The 21,426-nt window shown below is 36.4% G+C and overlaps 1 protein-coding gene across 4 annotated transcripts in view; it reads right to left on the bottom strand.

Annotated features, from left to right (window-relative positions):
• Positions 1–1,554: 1,554 nt before the first annotated feature.
• Positions 1,555–21,426, bottom strand: part of gabrg2 (gamma-aminobutyric acid type A receptor subunit gamma2) — a 43,725-nt gene continuing 23,853 nt past the window's right edge. Inside the window, exons 7-10 of one of the 4 annotated variants that reach the window (XM_032576394.1) lie at positions 11,971–12,123; positions 9,585–9,790; positions 8,384–8,407; positions 1,555–5,110 (exon numbers count right to left, since the gene is read on the bottom strand). In XM_032576394.1, coding sequence (XP_032432285.1) covers positions 4,832–5,110; positions 8,384–8,407; positions 9,585–9,790; positions 11,971–12,123 — 662 coding nt within the window. In that variant the 3' untranslated portion in view covers positions 1,555–4,831. Of the gene's footprint in view, positions 5,114–8,383; positions 8,408–9,584; positions 9,791–11,970; positions 12,124–21,426 lie in introns of all 4 variants that reach the window. The other 3 variants (XM_032576393.1, XM_032576396.1, XM_032576395.1) reach the window with 3 other exon arrangements.

Consider the following 21,426-nt stretch of genomic DNA (forward strand, 5'->3'; position numbering starts at 1 on the left):
AAGGTTACTTAAAAAGTGGCTATTATTCACATCATGGGGAAATGATTGGCTTGTGGTTTTCATGGTATAGGACTGCAAAGTGAATATACAGCTTCAGGAGATGTATACATTCCTTACAATCCCGCTGCTGCTCTGAAAATCTTTATAGTTTTTAGTTTCAGTTTTTTAAAGCTTCTTATTGCAGTTGGTTCTGATGTGTTTATGTATTTATTTTATCATATACACTTTGCATTACTCTTTATGTGAGTAGTCCACTAGATATAAGCACTTTCAGTGTTACAGGTTAAAATGAAAGACATCTTTGATTTACAGAGTAAAATGAAACAAATAGCCTGACTGGATTCCCTAGTGTTGTTTACAATGGAGAACACATGAAGTTTGGTCAATATGACCCTGACCCACAGCAAAGCTACCTTCACATGCCTCAGTTTGATATACCTTTAATGATCGCTTAGGGGTGAATTGTTCATCTGTCTCTCTAAATCTTACTGAAGAGAGAAACTTCAGTAAAAAGTAAGAAATGTAAGCATGCTGTACAGAGACATAAATGGATTATATCGTGAAGACCTTTGATCTCGTTGTAAGGAACAATATTGTATCTATTAAATGTTCAATACTGTGTGCTAAAGGAAAAAAGCAGCAGGATTTAATACATAGGAGAAATTTTAAACAAAACTGAATCAAAGTCCACAAAAAGTCCACTGTTTTTCTCAGAAGCAGTAAATACTGCTTCTGAGGGAAATACCACTTTTTAGGACAATCTGCTGGCTTTGCTGTCTGCAATAACACTAAATCTTATGTGTATTTTCTTTAATAAAACCTTTTACAGTTAGTCCTGTGCATATTTTCTACTTCAGACCTGCACACATGCACTACATTATTCTCTTTTATTGCAAATTTCATGATCAATTGGTCAGACTTCTTTGTTAACATTTGAGAAACTTTTCATTTAAAAAATGTAGTTATTAAATTTTCTTTTAACATTTTACACAAAGTATAGCATGTCACAGCTGTGTTGGTGGTTAAACTGGAAGTTGTAGTAAAATATGATACAGTCAAGTCAGCCCATCTTTCTTATGCAACACACACTTGTAAAAACAAAGTTATGCATTTTATTAACACAACTTACTCATCTACAACTATCCTCATAGGAAACTTTGTTATTCTTATCTAATTACTTACCAGAAAGAAATACCTGCCTAAGATTGTGTTATTTAAATTCATTCTGCTGTAGAACAATGTGGCCAAATACACAATGATGGCCAATAAGAACTATCTTCAGTGCAAGGAATAGCAAGAAGTCCTGGAAGTTTCATATAGAGCCCGGAAGGGAACATAATCAAGTCTGTCTCAGATAACATGGAAAGGAAGAAGGATTTGAGTAAGTTGACACTCACTGAAGATCTGTAATTAAGTTTTCAACTACTTTAAGACAACCAATGAGCTGAATTTCCTCAAAACCTCTGTCCTAGAAAATTAATTCTAGATAGATAGATAGATACATACTGTAGATAGATACATAGATACATACATAAAAAAATGAATAAGACCAACTGCACGCAGACAAATGCAACCATTTTATTATAAAATTTTACAACTATGTGCTGTTTTCTCATGAAAATGTATATTTCTAGAACATTTGTAATATATTATCTAGACCCTGTCAGATTTGATCAGTGCCCCTTCAACACAATAATCAGATATAAACACAAAGCAACTAATATTGTATGGATGAGAATCTCATTGGATGCATTTTTCTGTTGGGTATCTTTTACAAAGCCCTGCATGTCCAGTGCTTTTTGTTTTTTTTTCTGAAGTTTTAGAACATTGATAACACAAAATATCTACATGTGCTGCTCACATACTTTATGTTTTTCCCATTGGTCCCAAAATAAATAACACATGTTAAAACGCTTAGAGTGAATGATGATGTCTGTGGTGACAAAGTATTTATAAAAAGATGAAAGTAGTCCAGTCTTCCCAAACCCTTTTGACTGATCATTTATTCAACGAGCATGCTGGGGAATGTAAACTTGCCTCAGTACTTTGTGCACACCTTTGAACCTCTGCATTCACAGGATACCAAACAGAAGTATAATAAACATACTAGTAACAGGCTTCAACCTTTACCCTAATACTGAAAACCCAAAACATTTATCATTAGGCAGAAGCATCTTCCAATCTGATCTCTCACACTAATTAGATTTTAGAAATGTTGGTTTCATTTTACCTGTTGCTTTATCTTCTTAGCATTTGGATTTTGCATTATACCACAAATGACTTGAGGAACTATACTAGAATTGTTAGGGAACTTCAAAAACCAACTCGGTTTATAAAGAAGTCAGAGATATTTCAAAATCACTGAAGTTATGTATTCGGCAGACTTGTATGTCAGTTTTGGCACTGCAATTACTGATTATTATCTATGATGCTAATGACAATCTCATGTCCTTAATGATGCATATGTCGACACTGAAAACAGGTTCAGACTGCTAAAAGGAACACAGTGGAATAATCATTTTAGACATATGGGGGAATATAATATAATCTGGTATACACGCAATTGCATTGACTTCTTACGGAAAGAAGTCAACACCACAGCAAACAACTGAATGAATGTTGTTTAAAAATGTGAAAAAAAAATTATAGGTGAAAAGCAAATGTTCTTCTTTTAGCTTTGGAACGCTTGCATTTTTTGTCATCTAAATAAAATCTATAACGCAGAAGCAGCACGAAATATAATTTTGCAAGTCACTCAACAAATAGAACATTTTGACAGGCCTTTTTGAGAGTAGTGTACATAGATCACAACATAGAAAACACAAGATAAATAGGCTCAAGTTCTATTGACACATTAAACAATAATGTATCTTTGATATAGATGACAGCATTCTGTTTCTTTTAAGGGGTCATATGAGCATAAAATGCAATTTAATAAATTCAAAATAATACCATCAACAATTATATAAATAAATAGCCCCATTGCACAACCCTAGCCACCCTTCCCCCATCATGTATGTTGCATGGTCAGTCCAGCATAAACAATAAATATAGTATAGTGTTGATTGATAGTGTAGCAATGTTACAATTACAAAATATATACCCTTTTAGAAAATGCCAAAGGCTTGACAAGTGTTTTTTCCATTTATAATTTATGTACATAGACCATGTTATTTACACCCATTCTGTGTGATTTTACAAATCATTCTGCAACACTGTCAATTGCATACTGGGGTCTAACAAAACTGAACAGTATCGGGTTCTTGTTCAAGTGCGTTACATGTTGTCATCCACAACATTTGCTGTTGTCATGCATTTAATCCAACCTTAATAGAAATAAAGACCTAGAAATAAAGGCCTTTACTAACACCCCAAAAATATTTTTTATGACTATATGAAGGGACTTACATTCTCAACGTAATTATTAGCAGAGACAAGAGACGCCAGATAACATTTTTTACACATCTGTTTTCAGATAAAGCAGCCTTGGGATAATTATGAGTTTATTTTTAAAGATAATAAATGGAACTGCAGACATTTCTAAATACCTTAAAGCTGCCTGGACTCACAGTTGCACTGACAGGTAGATAAGCTTTGAATCCTTAATTTCAAAGCAAAAGCGAACCTCTGATTGTGCAGCTATCATTCTGATAACACAAAGGGCAAAATAATTATTAGCTTTTTCAGCCCAGTTTCTTTTGAATAGCCTAAGTATAGAAGCAGATTATCATTATGTTAATGAGTGCTTTTGAGGGCAAATAAATGTGGACATGAAGGGTCAAAGTTATTGATGCTGCAGGCTAATTCCTGAAGGGGAAAACAATTAATTGAGATATTTTTGCTTAAATACTGTGCTGATCTTCCCACTTATTTGCAAAGATAATACTTTAACATAAAAAGATCTTAAGTACCTTTTATAAGATTTAATTTTCTAGATTTTATAAGAAAAGAAATGTTTATTAAATGAGCCGAAATAGTTTTTTTTAATTCTTTTGTTGTCACCATAGCCAACAGTAGAAGACCATAAAGATATGGTGGGTTTTTTTGGCCTGAAAGGTGCATGCAATAGAGGCAGACCACTATGTAATAATAAAATATATACAGCATCTGTACAGCTGAACATTGTCCATATAAAGCGTTATTGTACTCTGACCGCACATGAAACATTTACTGAAGTTGCTCATTGTTAAACATAGCTCTTTTAAAGTGCCTCAGATTTTATACTTCTGTTAATAAAAAATAAAACGTAAAAACAAAATGTAAAGGATGTGAATGTGATCATTTCAGCATAAAAGAACCAAAGGTTGTAGTCAATACATAATTAGCTCCAGAAATTGTTTTTACATTTACTTGAAAGTTGAATTTTTTTCTGCACTGTTGTTTTTTTTACATCCAGTATCTTATAACTTATTTGCGACTGTTTCACTTGATTAAAATTCATCAGTGATATATTTTCATTAGTATTTCATTCATTCAGTAAAACGCTGAACAGACTTAATGTCAAATTAATTCTAAATAACTCTGTATTTTAAGACTATATTTCAGAAGAATTGTTTCCAGCTGAAGTAAAAAAAAAAAGATGGTAATCCTTTACAGAATCGATAATTTTGCAACACAACTACAGTAAAACCATTTAACACCAATAAAATGCAGTGCTACAATATGTGCAATGTTTATTAGGGTTATCTGAAAAAACTAGCGCAAATTTAAAGGGACTTAACAAAAATGTGAAATTTCAGGGTATTTCAGTGGGTCTCTTTCTTGTAAAATGTCACTTGCTGGCGCTGAGCATACAGAAAAAGTAATGGACTGGCTGGGAATGCTCCCATGCCTAAAGATATAGATAGGAGACCCAATAGACCAGATTGAAGAGAGCAAACGCAGTGGGAAAGAAGATGCGTGCGTATGAGTCTATCTTGGCAATGCGAATGTGCAGCCTTCCATGCCGCCAGGCTCCAGAGCGGCAGTCTTCGAAACAGCAGAAGAAACTGGTGCAGTCTTTTCCATCGAGACACTCATAGCCATATTCCTCGTCTCGCTCCTGCATGTGTGTGGCGTTGTTCATCTGGATGGCTGTTGCCGAGCGTGGACGGATGTCCACCGTTGGTGTCTGCTTTAAATAAGACAAACCAACGGTTAGCCACAAAAGTCATGTCATAAAATCTCTTCTGAAGGCTAATATTTACAACTAGAGCTTTATTTTCGGGTCGAAAGTGGGCAAATGTAATTTGCACCATCAGTTTGCCAGGGGGACCTTCCTCAATGCAAAAAATGCAAGGACTCTTAACTTACAAGTGGATTAGTCCACACCTGAGTGAACACCTGTGGAATCAGGTGTTTATAGATACATTATCTTGGACTACAGTTGCCACTAAAAATAGCTTATATTAATTAGCACTGTGTGCTTTTCAGTGACGTTGTTGTAAGATATGCATATGTTCTTTGCCTCTGGGGTTTCTTGGTTCTGTACTTTTTTCTCTCTTGCTGCAGGTGTAGAAGCAGACTCAGTGTTTTCTGTTATTCTCTCTATCCTCTCCTCTCTTAAATTTTTACTTCACCTCCATTCCTTTTCATGAGGACAAGGAAAAGCAAGAAGTTGTGTGTTTTCCCTTTCCCTTCCATCTCTCTGTCCAATGCATTAGAAACAAACCCAAATCCATTTCTGATGATAGTTATTAGGGGTGCACCCATTTATTGGCATCAATTTCTTTAATTTTGGCAAATGCTCCACTGGTGAAAGTAAATTTGCTGGGCTTCTTCTTGATACTCAACCAATTCTGCTTGCTACACTGTCAGACAATACAAGTAAAGAAAAAAAAACCCATCTAGAACTATAAACACCTGGAGTAGTTTGTGAAGATTTCAGGTGAAGTTATTTTACACCTGTGATGCAAATCCACCTTTGGGTAGAATGAAGCTGAGAGGTCGTGGTGACTGTTGTTGTTCTGATAGTTAGGATACATTTTTTATAGAATTTCTGACTGATCATTATATCCAATAAACCACCTTTGTTCTGTTGTAATCACAATGACAAATGTAACTGATGTCATGAACCAATAACTGTTTGTTGTCTCATGAGCTGACCTTTTTAAGTTAACATTGGTTGTAAGAATTGCTGTCCAGCACCCTTTACCACAAACTATTAGGGGATTTGCTTGGGAGATCCAGTTTAACCAACCTGAATATATATATATGATGTGTGGTGTTATGGAAGTTGGCTTTCAACTATCTAAGTAAATCCAGAGCTACTGACTCTGAATATGTTCAGTTTCATGTAAAACAGGAGAAGATTATATAGGAGCACCAATCACAATGAATAGGCAGGAAAAAGCTGATGGATGGGCAAGATAATGACAATATCGCAGCCAGTTTCATAAAACACGAATGCATTTTACATCTTTTCTGAAAATTTACCAGTTTTAGACATTGCAACTGTCATCTGTTAGACATGAGAAAAAGTCCAAAAATATCTGTTTATAAGCAACAATTCACACTGTTTTAAAATATGCTTTGCTAAATGATCTACAAAGAAACAAAACTATTTATTCCAGCAGGTGAGATACTGACATGTCAATCTCAAAGTTAATTTTTAGTCTTAGTTCTTTCCGTGGTTCAATACACCTGGATCAAATGATGGTTTATAAGCAGAACCTTTCCCGAACTTTGACATACTAAAGAGATAGTTGGACCATTTGAATGAACTGTTGGAGCAGACTCATCTAAAACTGTCAGGACGCCGGCCTCTGAGGGCTGGACCTGGACATCTACGCCCTAAGTTCTCACCACCTGAAGTCTGAGCTTGCAAAAAGCAGTTGGATAAGTTTCACAATCCAACATGCATAACTGTTAGTGCATCCTACAAGACTGCTCCAACAGTTTGCAGAAACTACAGATATTCTGTTTGATTTCTAATGTTGTACTGCAGTTTTAGTTCAGTGCAATGTTTGAATTCTCTTTACAATATAGAAGTTGATAAGCCTTGAGAAGACTGTGCTTTTTTAATGTAGATAATACAAACTATGTCTTATTAATTTGAATTTAAATACACAAAGCACTTGATACTCATTCTTCATTTACTTTGTAAATAATTACCCTGTCAATTATGATCTTTACACAAACATGGCTGCAAGGCTAGAAATAAAACAAAATTAAAACCAGGCAATGCAGGTTTATATGAAACTATTAGCTGTAGGCATGCATCCTCCAAATCTTAATGTTGATACCTTGACACTTCTCATTATGCCCAACATTAGATCACAAACCGGCTCTCCCTTTGAAAACTATACATAACCATAAACATAAGCAAAAAAAGTAAAAAACAAACAGAACATGGGTTAGTTGAGGCATATTTTTCCATATTAAAGAACCATAAAGTGTTAAGTTAATAAAAGGAATAGCAGTGGCAGGTTATGACTGAGTTTTCAAAGGGGGTTGCTTAAGGAAACAGTTGTGGAAGCTCAAGCAGGAGGAACAGTAACACTGTCCTGCTGCATGATCCGGTTAAGCTGGGGTAGGCTGATTTGGTGTTTGCAAAATGAAAAAAGTAAACAGAACCAGCATAGTGGCACCGGCAGCTTTAACTGGCTGAAAGTCAACAACCCGTTTGAGATAAAAAAATTATGAACAACCTCAGAAGAAGAATTTTGAATTCCTACCTTTAAGATAATAAGACTAATATTTGTTTTGATCCTGCAGCAAATTTAGACAAGCTTTTGCATTTTAAAATATCCCCCTGTATTGTCGCTGATGTAGAGACAAACGCAAAACAGTAGAATTAGCATATTTTCACTTATTTTATGTCATTTCTTTTGTAGCTTGCAAACACTTCTCTAAAATTACTTCCAAATCAAAGTAAAATTTGCACAGGGCATGGGTTGTCTGTTTCAGTCTGTTAAGGCTCTGCTGACTCTTTAGGAAGCGTCAGGTTAAGAAGCTCAATGAGCACACTGAAAGATTAACTGACAGAAAAAGGAAAAGAGAAAATAGGAAGCTCTTGGTTCGGCTGCTTGTTCGCTGTGGTAACAACAACAAAGAGTGAAACAGGACAGAGGGAGCCAGAATGAGTCCTCACTGGGCTCTTGACTAAAAACATTTTTGACTACAGGATATGTGAGATGCTTATTAGAGTTTCATGAAAAAAATAACTGCATAAGTATGTCTACCTGGCTGCCTCCGCACTGTGCACTGCTTAGCGCCCCTTTCATTGTAATCTTCAGTACCCATTTAGTAATTGAAGAGGTGAACAGTTAGTTAAAATGCAGGTATATAAGTGGTAATAGGAAGAGGCGGATCTGCTGTTGCGCAGAGAGAAAAGCAGTGAGGTGCTGGGGGCCCAAAGAGGCGAAATGCAGCAGACACATGCAGTCAGACACAGGCAATATACCTTGGAGGAAAAGAGCCGGAGGAGCTTTTGTCCAGACGGGAGAAACAAAGCAAAATAAAACAAAGGAATGTATATACACACAATTTTTTGTAAACAGAGAGATATAAAACAGTAACCAGAAAAATAAGGGGGCACACAAAGATATCGTATTAAGAAACAGAAGTAAGGTCCATTTTTGGTCTTATGGAATGGCACATACACTGTATAGAGACACAAGCAATAGTGGGAGGATTATTCCTGTGCATTTCACATTTTTCTTACATCATCATCACGTCAGGAGAAAAAGAACCAAAGGTAAGTTTGAATAGATTTAGTGCATTTCATAAAAAAACAACATTCATACTGTAGATGTACCAAAATTGGCAGCGGTTTATAAAGCTTGACCTTCTAATACGGAATCTAGTTTTATTTCAATTTTTCTATGTTTGAAACTAGGATTAATAGTATCTGACATATTTCTCCAGCCTTCTGTATCTGAGTTGTCATTAAATATTTATATTAGGAACAGAACAGTCTATGTTTCAAAATAACTGCAGAACCCTGACTTACAGAGAAAATTATAAGTGAGTCAGTAAGACCTACACATTATGCATCATCCTTCCCTTTTCTTTTCCTGTCTCTAAAGATGTGGGACAATTTACACAGCTTTAAAATGCATTAAAAATGCATAAAATCGCTCTATCGCTCTTACCCATCTCTCTCTTTCTCGTCAGAAAATATCAGTACACTTACACAAGCACACTGCCTTTATTTTTCCAACTCTCAAAATTACTGCTTTGAATGAATCATTATCTCTACTTTTTGAACAGTAACGCTGCAGAGGAGAGCAAGACTTACATGTGAAATATTTGGAAAGAGCTCACAACCGTTATTTGGACTTCCCATGATCTCTTGAAGGATTTAGAGCTCAGATGAGGCCAAATCTTATGTCATGTGACCCTGGTCTAAAAACAACTGTAACAGATGTGTGATGGATTATGAAAAGGTTAGAGCTTCATCTCTAACCTACTGAATGCAGCCCTGGGTAAAACACATTCATTGGAAACTATGCAACATAAAGCTTCACAGTTTATTCAACTCTACTATGTAAGGAATTGATAAACCAATAAAAAGAGCAATGACCAACTCTAATGCAATATTACGAAGCTCAAATGATAATTTACAAACTTGCAGATTCTGTTAGCTTTTAGAAGGGGCTCACCGGGTTTTTCTTCTTCTTATCCTTTTTGGCGCTCGGCTTTCTGTTGCTGACAAAGTAGTGTAGTGTGCCATACTCTATGAGTGCAGCAAAGACGAAAATGAAGCAGACAGACACAAACAGGTCCATTGCAGTCACGTAAGACACTTTTGGAAGAGATTTCCTGGCAATGGTACTCAGTGTGGTCATAGTCAGCACAGTAGTGATGCCTGGTGAAGAAAGCAAGGAAAAATTATATTTTTGTAAACATGCACCAAACAAAATCTCCAAAACGCCATGACACCAATGCCTTTTATTATTTTTACATTCACTTTTATTACATTAGTAAAAACTCTCATGACAAGATCACTTGTTATAGATTGGAAAACTTCAGTCTTCCAAGAAAATTATCTGAAAACAGCTTTTTGTATTTACTTGGTTCATTTATGTTGGGCTTTAAATTTTGCTTGATGCTATAAAACTCAAGCATGTCAAAAAGCAACAGAAGACTTCTGTTAAGGTGTAAATATTTTCCCCCAACACTATCCATTTTAAGGGTCACATTTATATGTATTTCAACTTTTACGAACATGCAACCCTTTGCATTTAATCTTACATGAGGGAGGAAAATATACATGTGACAGAAACTGTATGAGACAGTGGCAGAATAAATTAAACAGCCCCTTCAAACATCAATTACTTCATTCAATTGTCTTATTTTTAACCAAAATGCTTGTGAGGCCAATTTTCTTTAAAAACAGGAAAACCTACTGCTTCAGCTGATAAAAAGAATAAATATAGATGTTGTGTTAATATGAATGTTGTATTACATGTCCATTTTTTCACTACTTTTTAGTTGTGGTTAGGTATATGCTGATTGTTATTAAAAAAACAAAAGCTGCACAATGCAAACAAGAAATCACAATGTTATACAGTTCATGCCATTTGTTCTTAGTTGTCCTGTAAAGCATACGTTTGAAAATAATTTAATATTTTAAACAATTTCATGGGCAAAGCAAGAACTTAATAACATATTGACTATTTTGTGCTGGAAAGGGTTTTATTGTACACATTTGAATTTACTATTTCTTCCTTTTAATCACTACATCTCTGCCACTCATCACTATTTTGACATAATGCATTCCTACATCAGCCATCTTGTAAAACTATTTTGAAACCTTTTTCATTTTCCTGTAAATACTGATGACATTCATAGAGGTTTTCCCACGACAAGCAAAATGTAAGTACACAGATACAACTGACTGCCCGACAGCAGTATTACAACTCACAACCACCAACAGGCAAGCAGAAGACTTCTTCTCTCCTTTAATTATTCCCTGTGTACAAGGGGACATGCTTGATATCTGTTGAAATTGATTTAAGTATAAATTTAATGGGAGCTTAGTGACGTTCGTCTGCAGTGATATTTTGTGTGAACTGATATATTTTTAGGCATTGAAGGATTAGGAATTATGTCATCAATGATAATCCACTTCCTAAATACACTGGCAGCATGAACCTCCTACATCATCTTTTAATAGACAGAATTACATTTGATTTGTGTTATCATTAGTTTATTAATATAACAACAATTCATCCATGTTGGAAAGGTGAAAGAAAAACTAGTTTAGAAAGATGTAAAGTAATCATGGGAACAAAGTAGATAAAAGTTTCTGCTTTAAATTCTAGAATTTTCTTTATAAAAACTCTTTACTTAAATCTTAAAAATCCCTAAGGAGCTAAAGGAATAGCTGACTAAGGGATGTGTTTGCAAGTGAATCACAAAGTAGCATCTGAAGATGTCAAGGGCAAGCTCAAAGCTGACAAATTTCCTTCAATTTCTCACTTTTGCCCTCTTTTTTCATCCTGTGTCCCCTTTTTGCATTCTGTGAAGAAGAAGCCTGTATTATTGTGCTGAAGTAGCATCTCCACATTTTCCTGCCTGTATTGCATAATTAATGCCTCATTAAGGCATGGATGCAAACATATGTCTGAGGATGGGATCATCTTCTCAGGATACACAAGATTTTTAAGCAGCTGCCCCGTCTCACAGGGGAAAAGAAGGAGGGGAAGGATGTTGAAATAAAAAAGAAGGCAACAAGGAAAAGAGAGCTGCAGTAACAAGGAGGCTTAAGCTTACTGCTATAATATAAGGGGGTTTTAAGCACTGCATGTGGCTCTTGATGTGTTTCACAGCAGGGAGTAATTAAAACCAAGGTGGTATTGCAACTTACATCTGCATTGTGTCTGTGATGGAGTTAGGTGAACTGATCAGAAAAGAAAGTATGAAATTAAAATTATAGTGGAGTTTTAGGTTTCATAGAATGACAGGCGCAGAGAAAATTACATGTTATGTAAGCATAAATTTAGCAGGTATTGTAGTCAGTAGGCATTAGTCTTTCTTAAATACCTAATGAAGTCCTTGCAGGAACTGCATCTTTGTTGATCCAGAAAGAGACCCAGGAGAGGACAACAATTAGTGTGCATGGGATGTAGGTCTGGATGGTGAAGTAGCCCATCCTCCTGCTCAGGTCAAAAAAGACAGTCAGCACTACGTAGTCCCCTGAAAAAGAGACAGAAAAGAAAATACAAGACGCTCGGTGTCATTTGAGGGATGGATCATTATAATTTGTAACATAATTTATGTATGTAGTTCCAGTGAGAAGTATGGACTCATCACTGATATGAGAAGAACCATCATGGTAAGGATCTATAAACTACAAGAGACACTAGCGTATTACACAAAGCGGATGACAACAAAGACAGCTTCACCTCCATATTCTTTCTGCACCTCAAAATAACAGCAAATAGGACAATTATACCAATTACACGTATTGAAATGGGCAAGTCAGATGAACATAGAGATTTTATAATGGTCTCAATCTCAAAATTATTGAGAATGTGCGAATTATGCATAAAAGCAAGTCAGTGCCAGGGAACCAACCAAATGACTTTAGGTTTCTATGTACATGTTTGAGCCTGTATGTATGACATTGCTCCTGTATGGATGAGAGAAAGTCCACAATACATATACATTTTTGCACCCCATTCTAGTTTTAAAACATATCAAGGTTGATTGTCCTATAGCAAATCAAAAAAGGATAATGGTTCAAATAAATTATTAAAGCCTCAAATTAATATGACAGTCATGCTGATAATGATTAGAGGAAGTCATTCTGAACAAATGTTTGCCATTCTGAACAAACAGTAACTTTATTTTTCAAAACGTTACTGTTTGAAAAAAAAGAAACTGACAAAAATGATATATATTAAAAATGTGCCTGAAAACAACCTAATATAAGAGGAAGAAAAAGAAACAGTTCAAGAAAAATAATTATTATTGTACGCTATCAATTTACAGAAATGGGCAAGGTAATCATTTCTAGTACTTAGTTAAACAAGAGCCTCTTAAAGAAACATTTTGGGTGATATGTTATGGGCATTAAAAGGCTGTCAAAACATAAACAGATTTCACAAACTGTTAAGTGTTCAGTTAATTATGTTGTGCAACCAAAATTCCTTACTGCTTGTTAGCTTGAGGCAACTTCAGACCTAAAATGAAAGCGAGTGATTCAGTGAACTGGAGCTGAACTTGCACGGATGCACACTCAAACCTTAGTTTCCTGCCAGGAGTTAGCCAGAACATGACCACCAGCAGCCAGCAGATGATGAGCTGTCCAGGCGTTGGCTGGCCAACCCAAGCAGATGTCGGGTGTGCAGAGATTGAGGTTAACTGGGCCGAGAAAGACCTGACCCTGACAATAAGGATCAACTGCCTTGTGTGTTGAAAATGCATGCTAAGCATGAATGTTACGTGCACAGTAAACAAGTACCTGTATGAGTTTCTCCCAATATGACAATCTGGTCCAGCAGCCCACTATTTTGTGTTATTTTAATGTGGGTCATTAAAATAACTTGAAAACATTGAAGCACTGTCAAAAAGTTGAGCCAATTTGGTATACACTGATACCAGTAACCATCCACTGATACCAGTAACCATCCTATGTAAAGTCCACAGGTGAACTGCAAACATTCACCACACATGAAATCAAATGCATTTTTTAGACCTTCCTATGAGAGACACACAAGTTTCCATTTCATTGTTTCCTAGCTTGACAGTACAACATCGCTTGCCAATAGTTACCGTCTCCTTTATCTGTTTACCAGAAAACCTGTCTGTTTCTGTGAACTTAATGACAGTTTGCTTCTGGCCTCGAGCTCATTCAAATGTCTACTAATTGATTAACATCAGACAATTAACAGTGTCAGAAACCTCCGTTGGCTTCCCTCCACGGTCTGTAACCTTCGGGCACAAGCACACTGTTTCTCTGGTAAGTATCTGTGTGCCCGTGTGAGAGTGTGCGTGCATTTAGGCACCCATAAGAACGTGAACAAAATGTTCGCAGCTGGGGAATGAGCAGCTGGCTTATAATTTTTCTCATGGGAAAGGACAAACTGCATGAAAAAATAGACAACATCTGTCTTTTTGTGTGGGTAAGAAGAGGCACCAAAGGAGATGAGACTGTCGGTACTTGTTTTCTCTTTAACCATGTGAAAGTACATTCACATTTTCTGTACAAGGACCGGAGTGGGGTGATGCTCCCCTCATGCAACCCTTTCATTCAGCGTTGATAGTATCATTAAATAAACCACAAGCAATAACCTCAGTAACCGGAATTATTGCTGTTCATATCACCATGTGTGCTTTCTGCTGATGGAGGCAGGTGAATGAGATATTACAGTGCACTGCCTTGGTGTGTAGGAGTAAAGATGACACATGAAGGCTTCTCTCAGGGGTCCAGCAGCCCACTATTCTGTGTTTATTAACATATCATTAACCAGCCTCCTAAACCAAGACCCCATGACAGCTGAGAAACTGCAGGTGAATACATTTTTTCGGCTTGGTCAGCAGCATAATGGCTGATTCACAAATCCTCAGACTCTTAATGATAATGGACTTTCCACCACAGGGATGAGGTCAGTTAGTGGAAGACTTTCCTGCTGTACCTTTCACTTCCTCTGCCTCAGTTTCAGTGTGGCCTGTGAAAACTTCCAAGATGACACCTTCAAGGGCTTTCTTTTCAACAAATTGGCTCCATATTTTCAGGGTACTGTATCAGTATGCGACCGTCTCTCACCAGAAGTACATACTGTAGTTTTTGTTGTGTTTTGAAGGGAGAGAATTTACAATGTAGACATTTGGAGACCAGATTCTTTTGTGCTCCAAATAAACAGTCCCAACACAATTACTAACAAAGCAAAATCATTAAATTATTTTTAGCTATTTTATATTGATATATTTGCACAGCAAAATGTAGAACAGAAACATGTATTGGGCAATATATGAATGTTAGTTGATCTCATCAAAGTTAGACATTTAAAACAAAATATGGATTAAAATGTTTATGTTGTATATACTGCAGAATTTAGGAATGTACAAGCAATGGTTTTTTATCCTTGTCTGCTTTATTGGAACATGTGAACAAAATGTTATTTGTGAACTGAGGAGGGGAAGATGCTCTTATGCAAAACAGAACATTTTAAAATTTAGATCATGTTTTCAGAGGCAACATATCCAGACTAGTTAGTTGGTGAATATAACACTTATTTTGTCACAAGGGAAAAAGGTAGAGGAAGAATATTCCACTAGATGTGATCAAAGAATCACAGAAGAAGAATCCTCTTTTTATTTGACATTATTTGCCATTCCCTCACATTAATTAATCATTTTCTATACCTAACAACTTCAGGGTCACCAGGAGATGCTGCTTATTTCCTGGGATTGAAATGGCATGAGGTATGAATGCACCTTCAACTTATGCATAGTCCATGCCAGTGCAACACAGACACACACCAGTGCAAACAACACACCTTCAGGCAGTGTAGTGGCCAATTACCCTCCATGTTTTAGTCTGGATCATTCACCTGAACTTTATTCATGTGAATGATGTTTAATGGTAATCCATGATCAGGGCACATCTAGCAAGACCTTAATTGAAATTCTTTCATTGCATAAAACGTATCAAATACACCTTTCAGAAAGACATAATCTAGCAGCATCACAAAAATATTGACCAAAGACATGAAGAAATTAGTAGTTTAAAGAATAAGAGGAATCTCGCAGTTTTCTGTATAATCATTTACTTCATCTTCCACGTCATATACACATTTTGTATCATCAGTGATGCATAAAAGCCATATCACTTACATGGAAACTGAAGCTACTTTAAATCTATATCTTAATAAGAACACTGTTAACGCTCATCTGTCAAAGGTCACATAGTACTCCAGTAGGCAGTAACAAAATAAAGGACGGCTGATGCCTCAGTACTGGATGTCATGTTTAATATACCACAGTTCGATGGCTCAGAGGTAAAGATGTCCCATTTTGTTAAGTTTCTGTTGTCTTGACTTGTGTATCCTTGAATCTCCTTCCCACCTCCTCTGGTTACATCACAGGTAGGAGAGGCGAGGAGAAGCATGAACATAAACAACTATAAGGCAGGATAAACAAGACAAAAAGGCAGAACCCCAAAATAAAATAATAGCTATAAACAAAGAAAATCATAAACTCCTTAAATTCAACTTCATTATTTTATATTTTGTCTTGAAGTTTGCTTTTCTTGTTTGTTTTTGTTTGAATGCTCGAGGCATAACTGTGCAGCCATTTGTTCTATCATAAAATAAAAATAGAGAAGTCATAAATGATGTTACCTTCTGACTGCCATTCCCATAAACCCAGAAGTGCAAATCATTCAATGTAAATTCTGACATATTTTGTTTAGTAACAAACCACAAATCTCCAGGAAGGGAAGCAATCTTCTTCTATCATTAAATTACGATGTAGTTTCCACAATTTTCCTTTGGAAGTTGTGAATTAAAATGCTGTGTTAAGAACAACCATTCAGACAAAAACTCCAATCATTCTTTGTAAAACAGCATGCTCTGAAGTAATTTTTTTTTATTAAGATGACAAATTTTCTGTCAAAGTAATTTGCTGTGAGTTGATGTAATATACAGAAAGCAATAAAAGCTTAGCAGACATGATCATTAATCAGAAAAGAGTGTTGCTTCTCTGTTGAATTTGGGTAAAGACAATACACACACAAAATAGAGACAAAAAGGAAGGACTAAAACGAATAAAATTATTTTAACACCTGCCTTGTCGTCACCAATCAGCCAAAACTTTGTGACTACTTGCCTCATAGTGTGTTAGTCACCTTTTGCTGCCAAAACAGACCTGACCCATCATGAAATGGACTAAATTCAACCACTGAATGTGCTTTCATGCTATGTAGATAGCATGTTTAGGTAAAACTTCCAACTTCACATTGATACTAAGAAAAACACTCAATACTCGATACCGCAGCAATATATTTCACAAAAATTATAGTTTTTGAAAAGCTCTGAACCAAGGGGTCCTCAGCATTCCAGTCCAGTTCCTTTTCTCCTGAGCCCAGGTGAGACACATCTGATGTTCTCTTTGGTTCAGCAGTGGCTGTCTGATCTAGTCCATGTCTAGTATTCGTCTCTAGATTGGATTTGTTTGACAATCTCCTCAAGGTAGCAGTTCTCCCAGTTGCTGGTGCAACTTTTCCTACCACACTCCTTCCTTCCACTCAATTTTCTGTTAATAAGCTTGGATTCAGAACTCTATGAACAACCAGCTCCTTCAGCAATGACCTTTTGTAGCTTACCCTCCTTGTGAAGGCTGTCATTGACTGTCTTCTGGACATCTGTCAAATCAGCAGTCTTCTCCATGATTGTGTAACCTGCTGACCCAGAGTGAGAAGCCGTTTAAAGGCTCAGGAAACCTTTGCAGGTGTTTTGAGTTAATTAGCTGATTAGGCTTTCACAGTATTCAAATTTTCTGAGACAGTGCATTTGGAGCTTTCATAATTTTGATCATTATGTAAGCCATAATGATCAAAATTACAAGAAAAGGCTTGATAAATATCACTCTGATGATTCTACCTTATATATGAGTTTCACTTCCTGCGACAACAGCCAAGAAATGTTTCACTTTTACAAAATGTTTCAATATTTTCAAAATACCTGCTTAAAGGTTATTACCATATTTTTCAGACTATAAGCCGCTACTTTTTCCCCCTCGCTTTGAACATTGTGGCTTACAGCCCGGTGCGGCTTTTCCGTGGATTTTTCTTCAACCACCAGGGGGCTCTTTAGCAGGAAGTGAATCATTGGAAGTCAAAATTGGAAATCAAAGAAAGCGCTAATTTTCATTTAGTACAAGCACACACTAGCAGCAGGCACGACGGAGAAATTTCTTCAAACTCATACCCCTCATTATGAGAACCACACGAAGAAAAGCTGCCACTGTTAAATTGAAGGCTATCAATCTGGTAGTACAGGAGGGAAATGGAGCCGCTGCACGTAAACTCGGCGTGACCAAATCCATGGTTCGGCATTAGAGACGGAGGGCTGTGTCTTTAATAAATCCAGCAGATGTATTAAGGAACCAGCCCTCTACTGCGTCCTTGTGAAAACCAAGAGCGGCGGAGATACCAGCGGCTTATGGCCCGGTGCGGCTTATATGTGTACGTTTCCAGGTTGTTGTTTTTTTCAAATAATTTGTATGTGCAGCTTATAGTGAGGTGCACTCTTTAGTCCAGAAAATACGGTATTTTCACAAGGTACTTTTAATCTGGCAAACGAGCCTTACTGAATTGCATATTTTAATTTATTGAATGTGACTGTATGTAAATCTTTATTTGTTTGAATGTGAAAATGCAGAGAGCTACAGAGAAAATATAATTTTAGGAGAGTTGACGGGGCAAAAATACCTCTCAGACTAAAGTATCATTGGGCTGGCAGCAAGTCTGGAAACTGCTGTGGATATGCATGGGCAGGCGAGACCTGAGGCACATGCTGGGCATCCATTGAAGGGAGACAAGCAAGACACATTGCAGAGCAGCTGACAGGCTGTCTCATTGAGCCCCTCTCCTGTCCGGGGTCGTGTATATGAGAGGTGACAGTGCCTGTTATTGCACGTATATGTGTGCGCATGCGTACATATTTGTGTTGGTTACAAATAAAGGGAGATTTGCTAATGACTGGTTGCCAGGATCAACAATGCATACACAGAATGCAAGTCACCACTTTTCGCGACATGGCCACAGGCTTCATGTGAGTGATTAACCAGTCACTGAAGCTTTGTATTGTCCCTCCACAGGGCTGCTGGCAGCTATTCCTACCGCACAGTGGTGAGCAAGATAAAGTCACAGAAAAAAAAGAAGAATAGCATTGTCACTGTGAGCAACTGCAGCAACACAGCCACATGATTGAATGGCAAAAAAGAGTATATAGACTTTGACTGCTTAGTAGTGAGTGCCATGTTTACCGTGAAGGGGACAGATGATTATCCTGCTTTCATACCCGATGACGGTGCTGAAATTATGAAGAGCAAGGCTGTTAATAGGTTTTATGACAGTAAAAAGCTATCCAAGCTACTGCTTAGAGCAGATTTTCTGACCTAAATGTGAGTCTGCCAAGGTTTTTCTGTTAGTTACACAAGAAGGATTTGTTTACATATAAAAAGAGAAATGACAGAGGCAATATTAAAGGTATTATGATTTTTAGCATGATGATCCTATTTCTTGTTTTTTGTCTTAGGGGATGAGTGTTGCTAGTTATTATCACTCAATATTATTCAATTAACACATTTCTAAGACATCTGCCCCCATATACTTTGTCTAAAAAATTAGATAATTATATCTATGCCCACATTAAGCATTCAAATTAATTTCTGCCCCCCAGATTTCAAGGCAAAATAATATTAAGGAAAACACCTCTCAGTCTTAGTTTATTTTTGTTCCAGTTCCCAATTTTTTTATTCACACACAAGAAGACGTGTGATTCACACCTATTACATAAACTTTTGGTCTTAAAATTAAACTACACTGTTTTCTTCTAATGTTTGATACATTGTCTCATTTTTATTCTGTTCTAATCCTTTGGTCAGGTGACAGGATTATAATCCTCACTGTTCGGCAGGAGGGGGACGCTGACAGCACTCACATCTGCCAATGTAGAAGTCTTGAAATGGATGCATGAATTTTAAATCATAAATAAACAAAAATAATTTATGGGATGAAATTGGAAAAAAAGTTACCGGTTATGAAATCAACCCCAACTAGTTTGAAAATGGGATAATTTATGAGCACATTGTTCTCTTTCTGTCTGATATGATCTCACCATTCACTTCCTCTCTCAGTGGGCATCACTATTAGCACCTCTATTAAATATATGCACAGATAAATTATTGCTAATTTGAAGCCCCTCTGACTTCCATCCAAAAACATTTTACACAAGTTACACAATTAATATGACTTTTCTACTTGATGCTAGGACATGAATGTAAACATCTGAATTTGAAGAAAGACCTACAAAATGTTGTATTACTTTAAGCAAATAGAAATAATTTCAGTAGTCCTAACTGAACTAAAACAGTGCAAAAGCTGCATGCTCAAAATGACTTAACGTAATGTAAAGAGTGGATTTTACATTTAGAAAGTCACAGTGGCAGGAAAAGAATAAAAGGCCTATGAAGCTTAAAAACATGATATAAAATGTAAGACATTTCATCAGAAAAGAGTACATGCAGTATGTGTAACCACCTTATGTCTCGTACCTTCAGGGTGATGAAATCAGAGGCTAACTCTTGGCGCCCAGAGCTGACCTTTCTGCAGTTTATGCAGAAAGATTTTTTTCCATGTGTTTTTAAATTCTTTAATTCATTAACCTCCTGTCCGTTTGCATGACTTCCTTTCTTGCCTTACAGCATTTCAGTTAGAAAACAATAACTATGGCAGTGTCACTACTTCACACTTTGCTGATTTTTCCCAATGATGCAAATTGTATGACTTTTATGTTGTTTTCCATGCATTCAGTTGTCCTAGTTATCACTTCAATGTATTTGTGATGAACCAAGATTTATTGTCATCAAAGAAGAATTTTTGGTTACATCTGACAAACCATATTCTACTGATTTTGTTGCGTTTCCAACGTCTAACATGCAGCATTTTTCAAAATAAATTTCTTGTATTTTGCACCCAAAAGTCCTACTTTATATGCAGAGAGTAGCTGATGAGATGGAAAACAAGTGCTTTGTTTATCCAAAGCACTCTCTTCATCTAGGACGTCTTCCCTGGTTTCAGGTGTTAATTACTGGCATATTAGGCTGCAGCAAAAAAGGACAGGAAAAAGAGAGCAAAACAAAGAGAGATAGAGAAGCTGTGGATGGGGGAGGGAGTGTAAAAAGTAGGACAGGAATATACCAGGCTGAAAATAAAATCCTGAACAGGGGGAGAATGGGAGGGGTGGTTTCACAGAGCAAAACCCTTTGTATATTTACTAGTTTGGGATAAAAAAAGGAATGAGAATATGAATCCTGTAAGTGTACCGGGATTTTTTGGGAATGCATGTGTACTAAGAAAGAGACAGGGAAGAGTATAAATTGGTATTTTATAAGACAAAGGGGAGATTTGTGCTGAGTCAGATAGTTTTCAGACCACTCCTGTCCATCACAAATCACCCAGAAGCAAAAAGGGAACTCACAGAGATGGAAAGAGAGGATAAAGGCATGGAAATATTAGAAAAAAATATGCATTACAGAAACACACAATGCTTATGGATTGTTTCTGTGCCTCTTAACCTTTAGAAAGCTAAACCTCTACAATAAAGTCCACAGTATCAGACCTTCTTTTAATGTAGCAAAATTACTATTTTCATATTCAAGAAATCACCATGAATAATTTGAGGAATCCACTGTGTATCATTTCAGGAAAAGGAAAGAGAAAGGAAGAAGTAATACTGTAGAGATGTATTGTAAGTTGCTCAATTACAT

The sequence above is a fragment of the Xiphophorus hellerii genome, chromosome 11, assembly GCF_003331165.1.
Source record: "Xiphophorus hellerii strain 12219 chromosome 11, Xiphophorus_hellerii-4.1, whole genome shotgun sequence".
Taxonomy (NCBI): domain Eukaryota; kingdom Metazoa; phylum Chordata; class Actinopteri; order Cyprinodontiformes; family Poeciliidae; genus Xiphophorus; species Xiphophorus hellerii.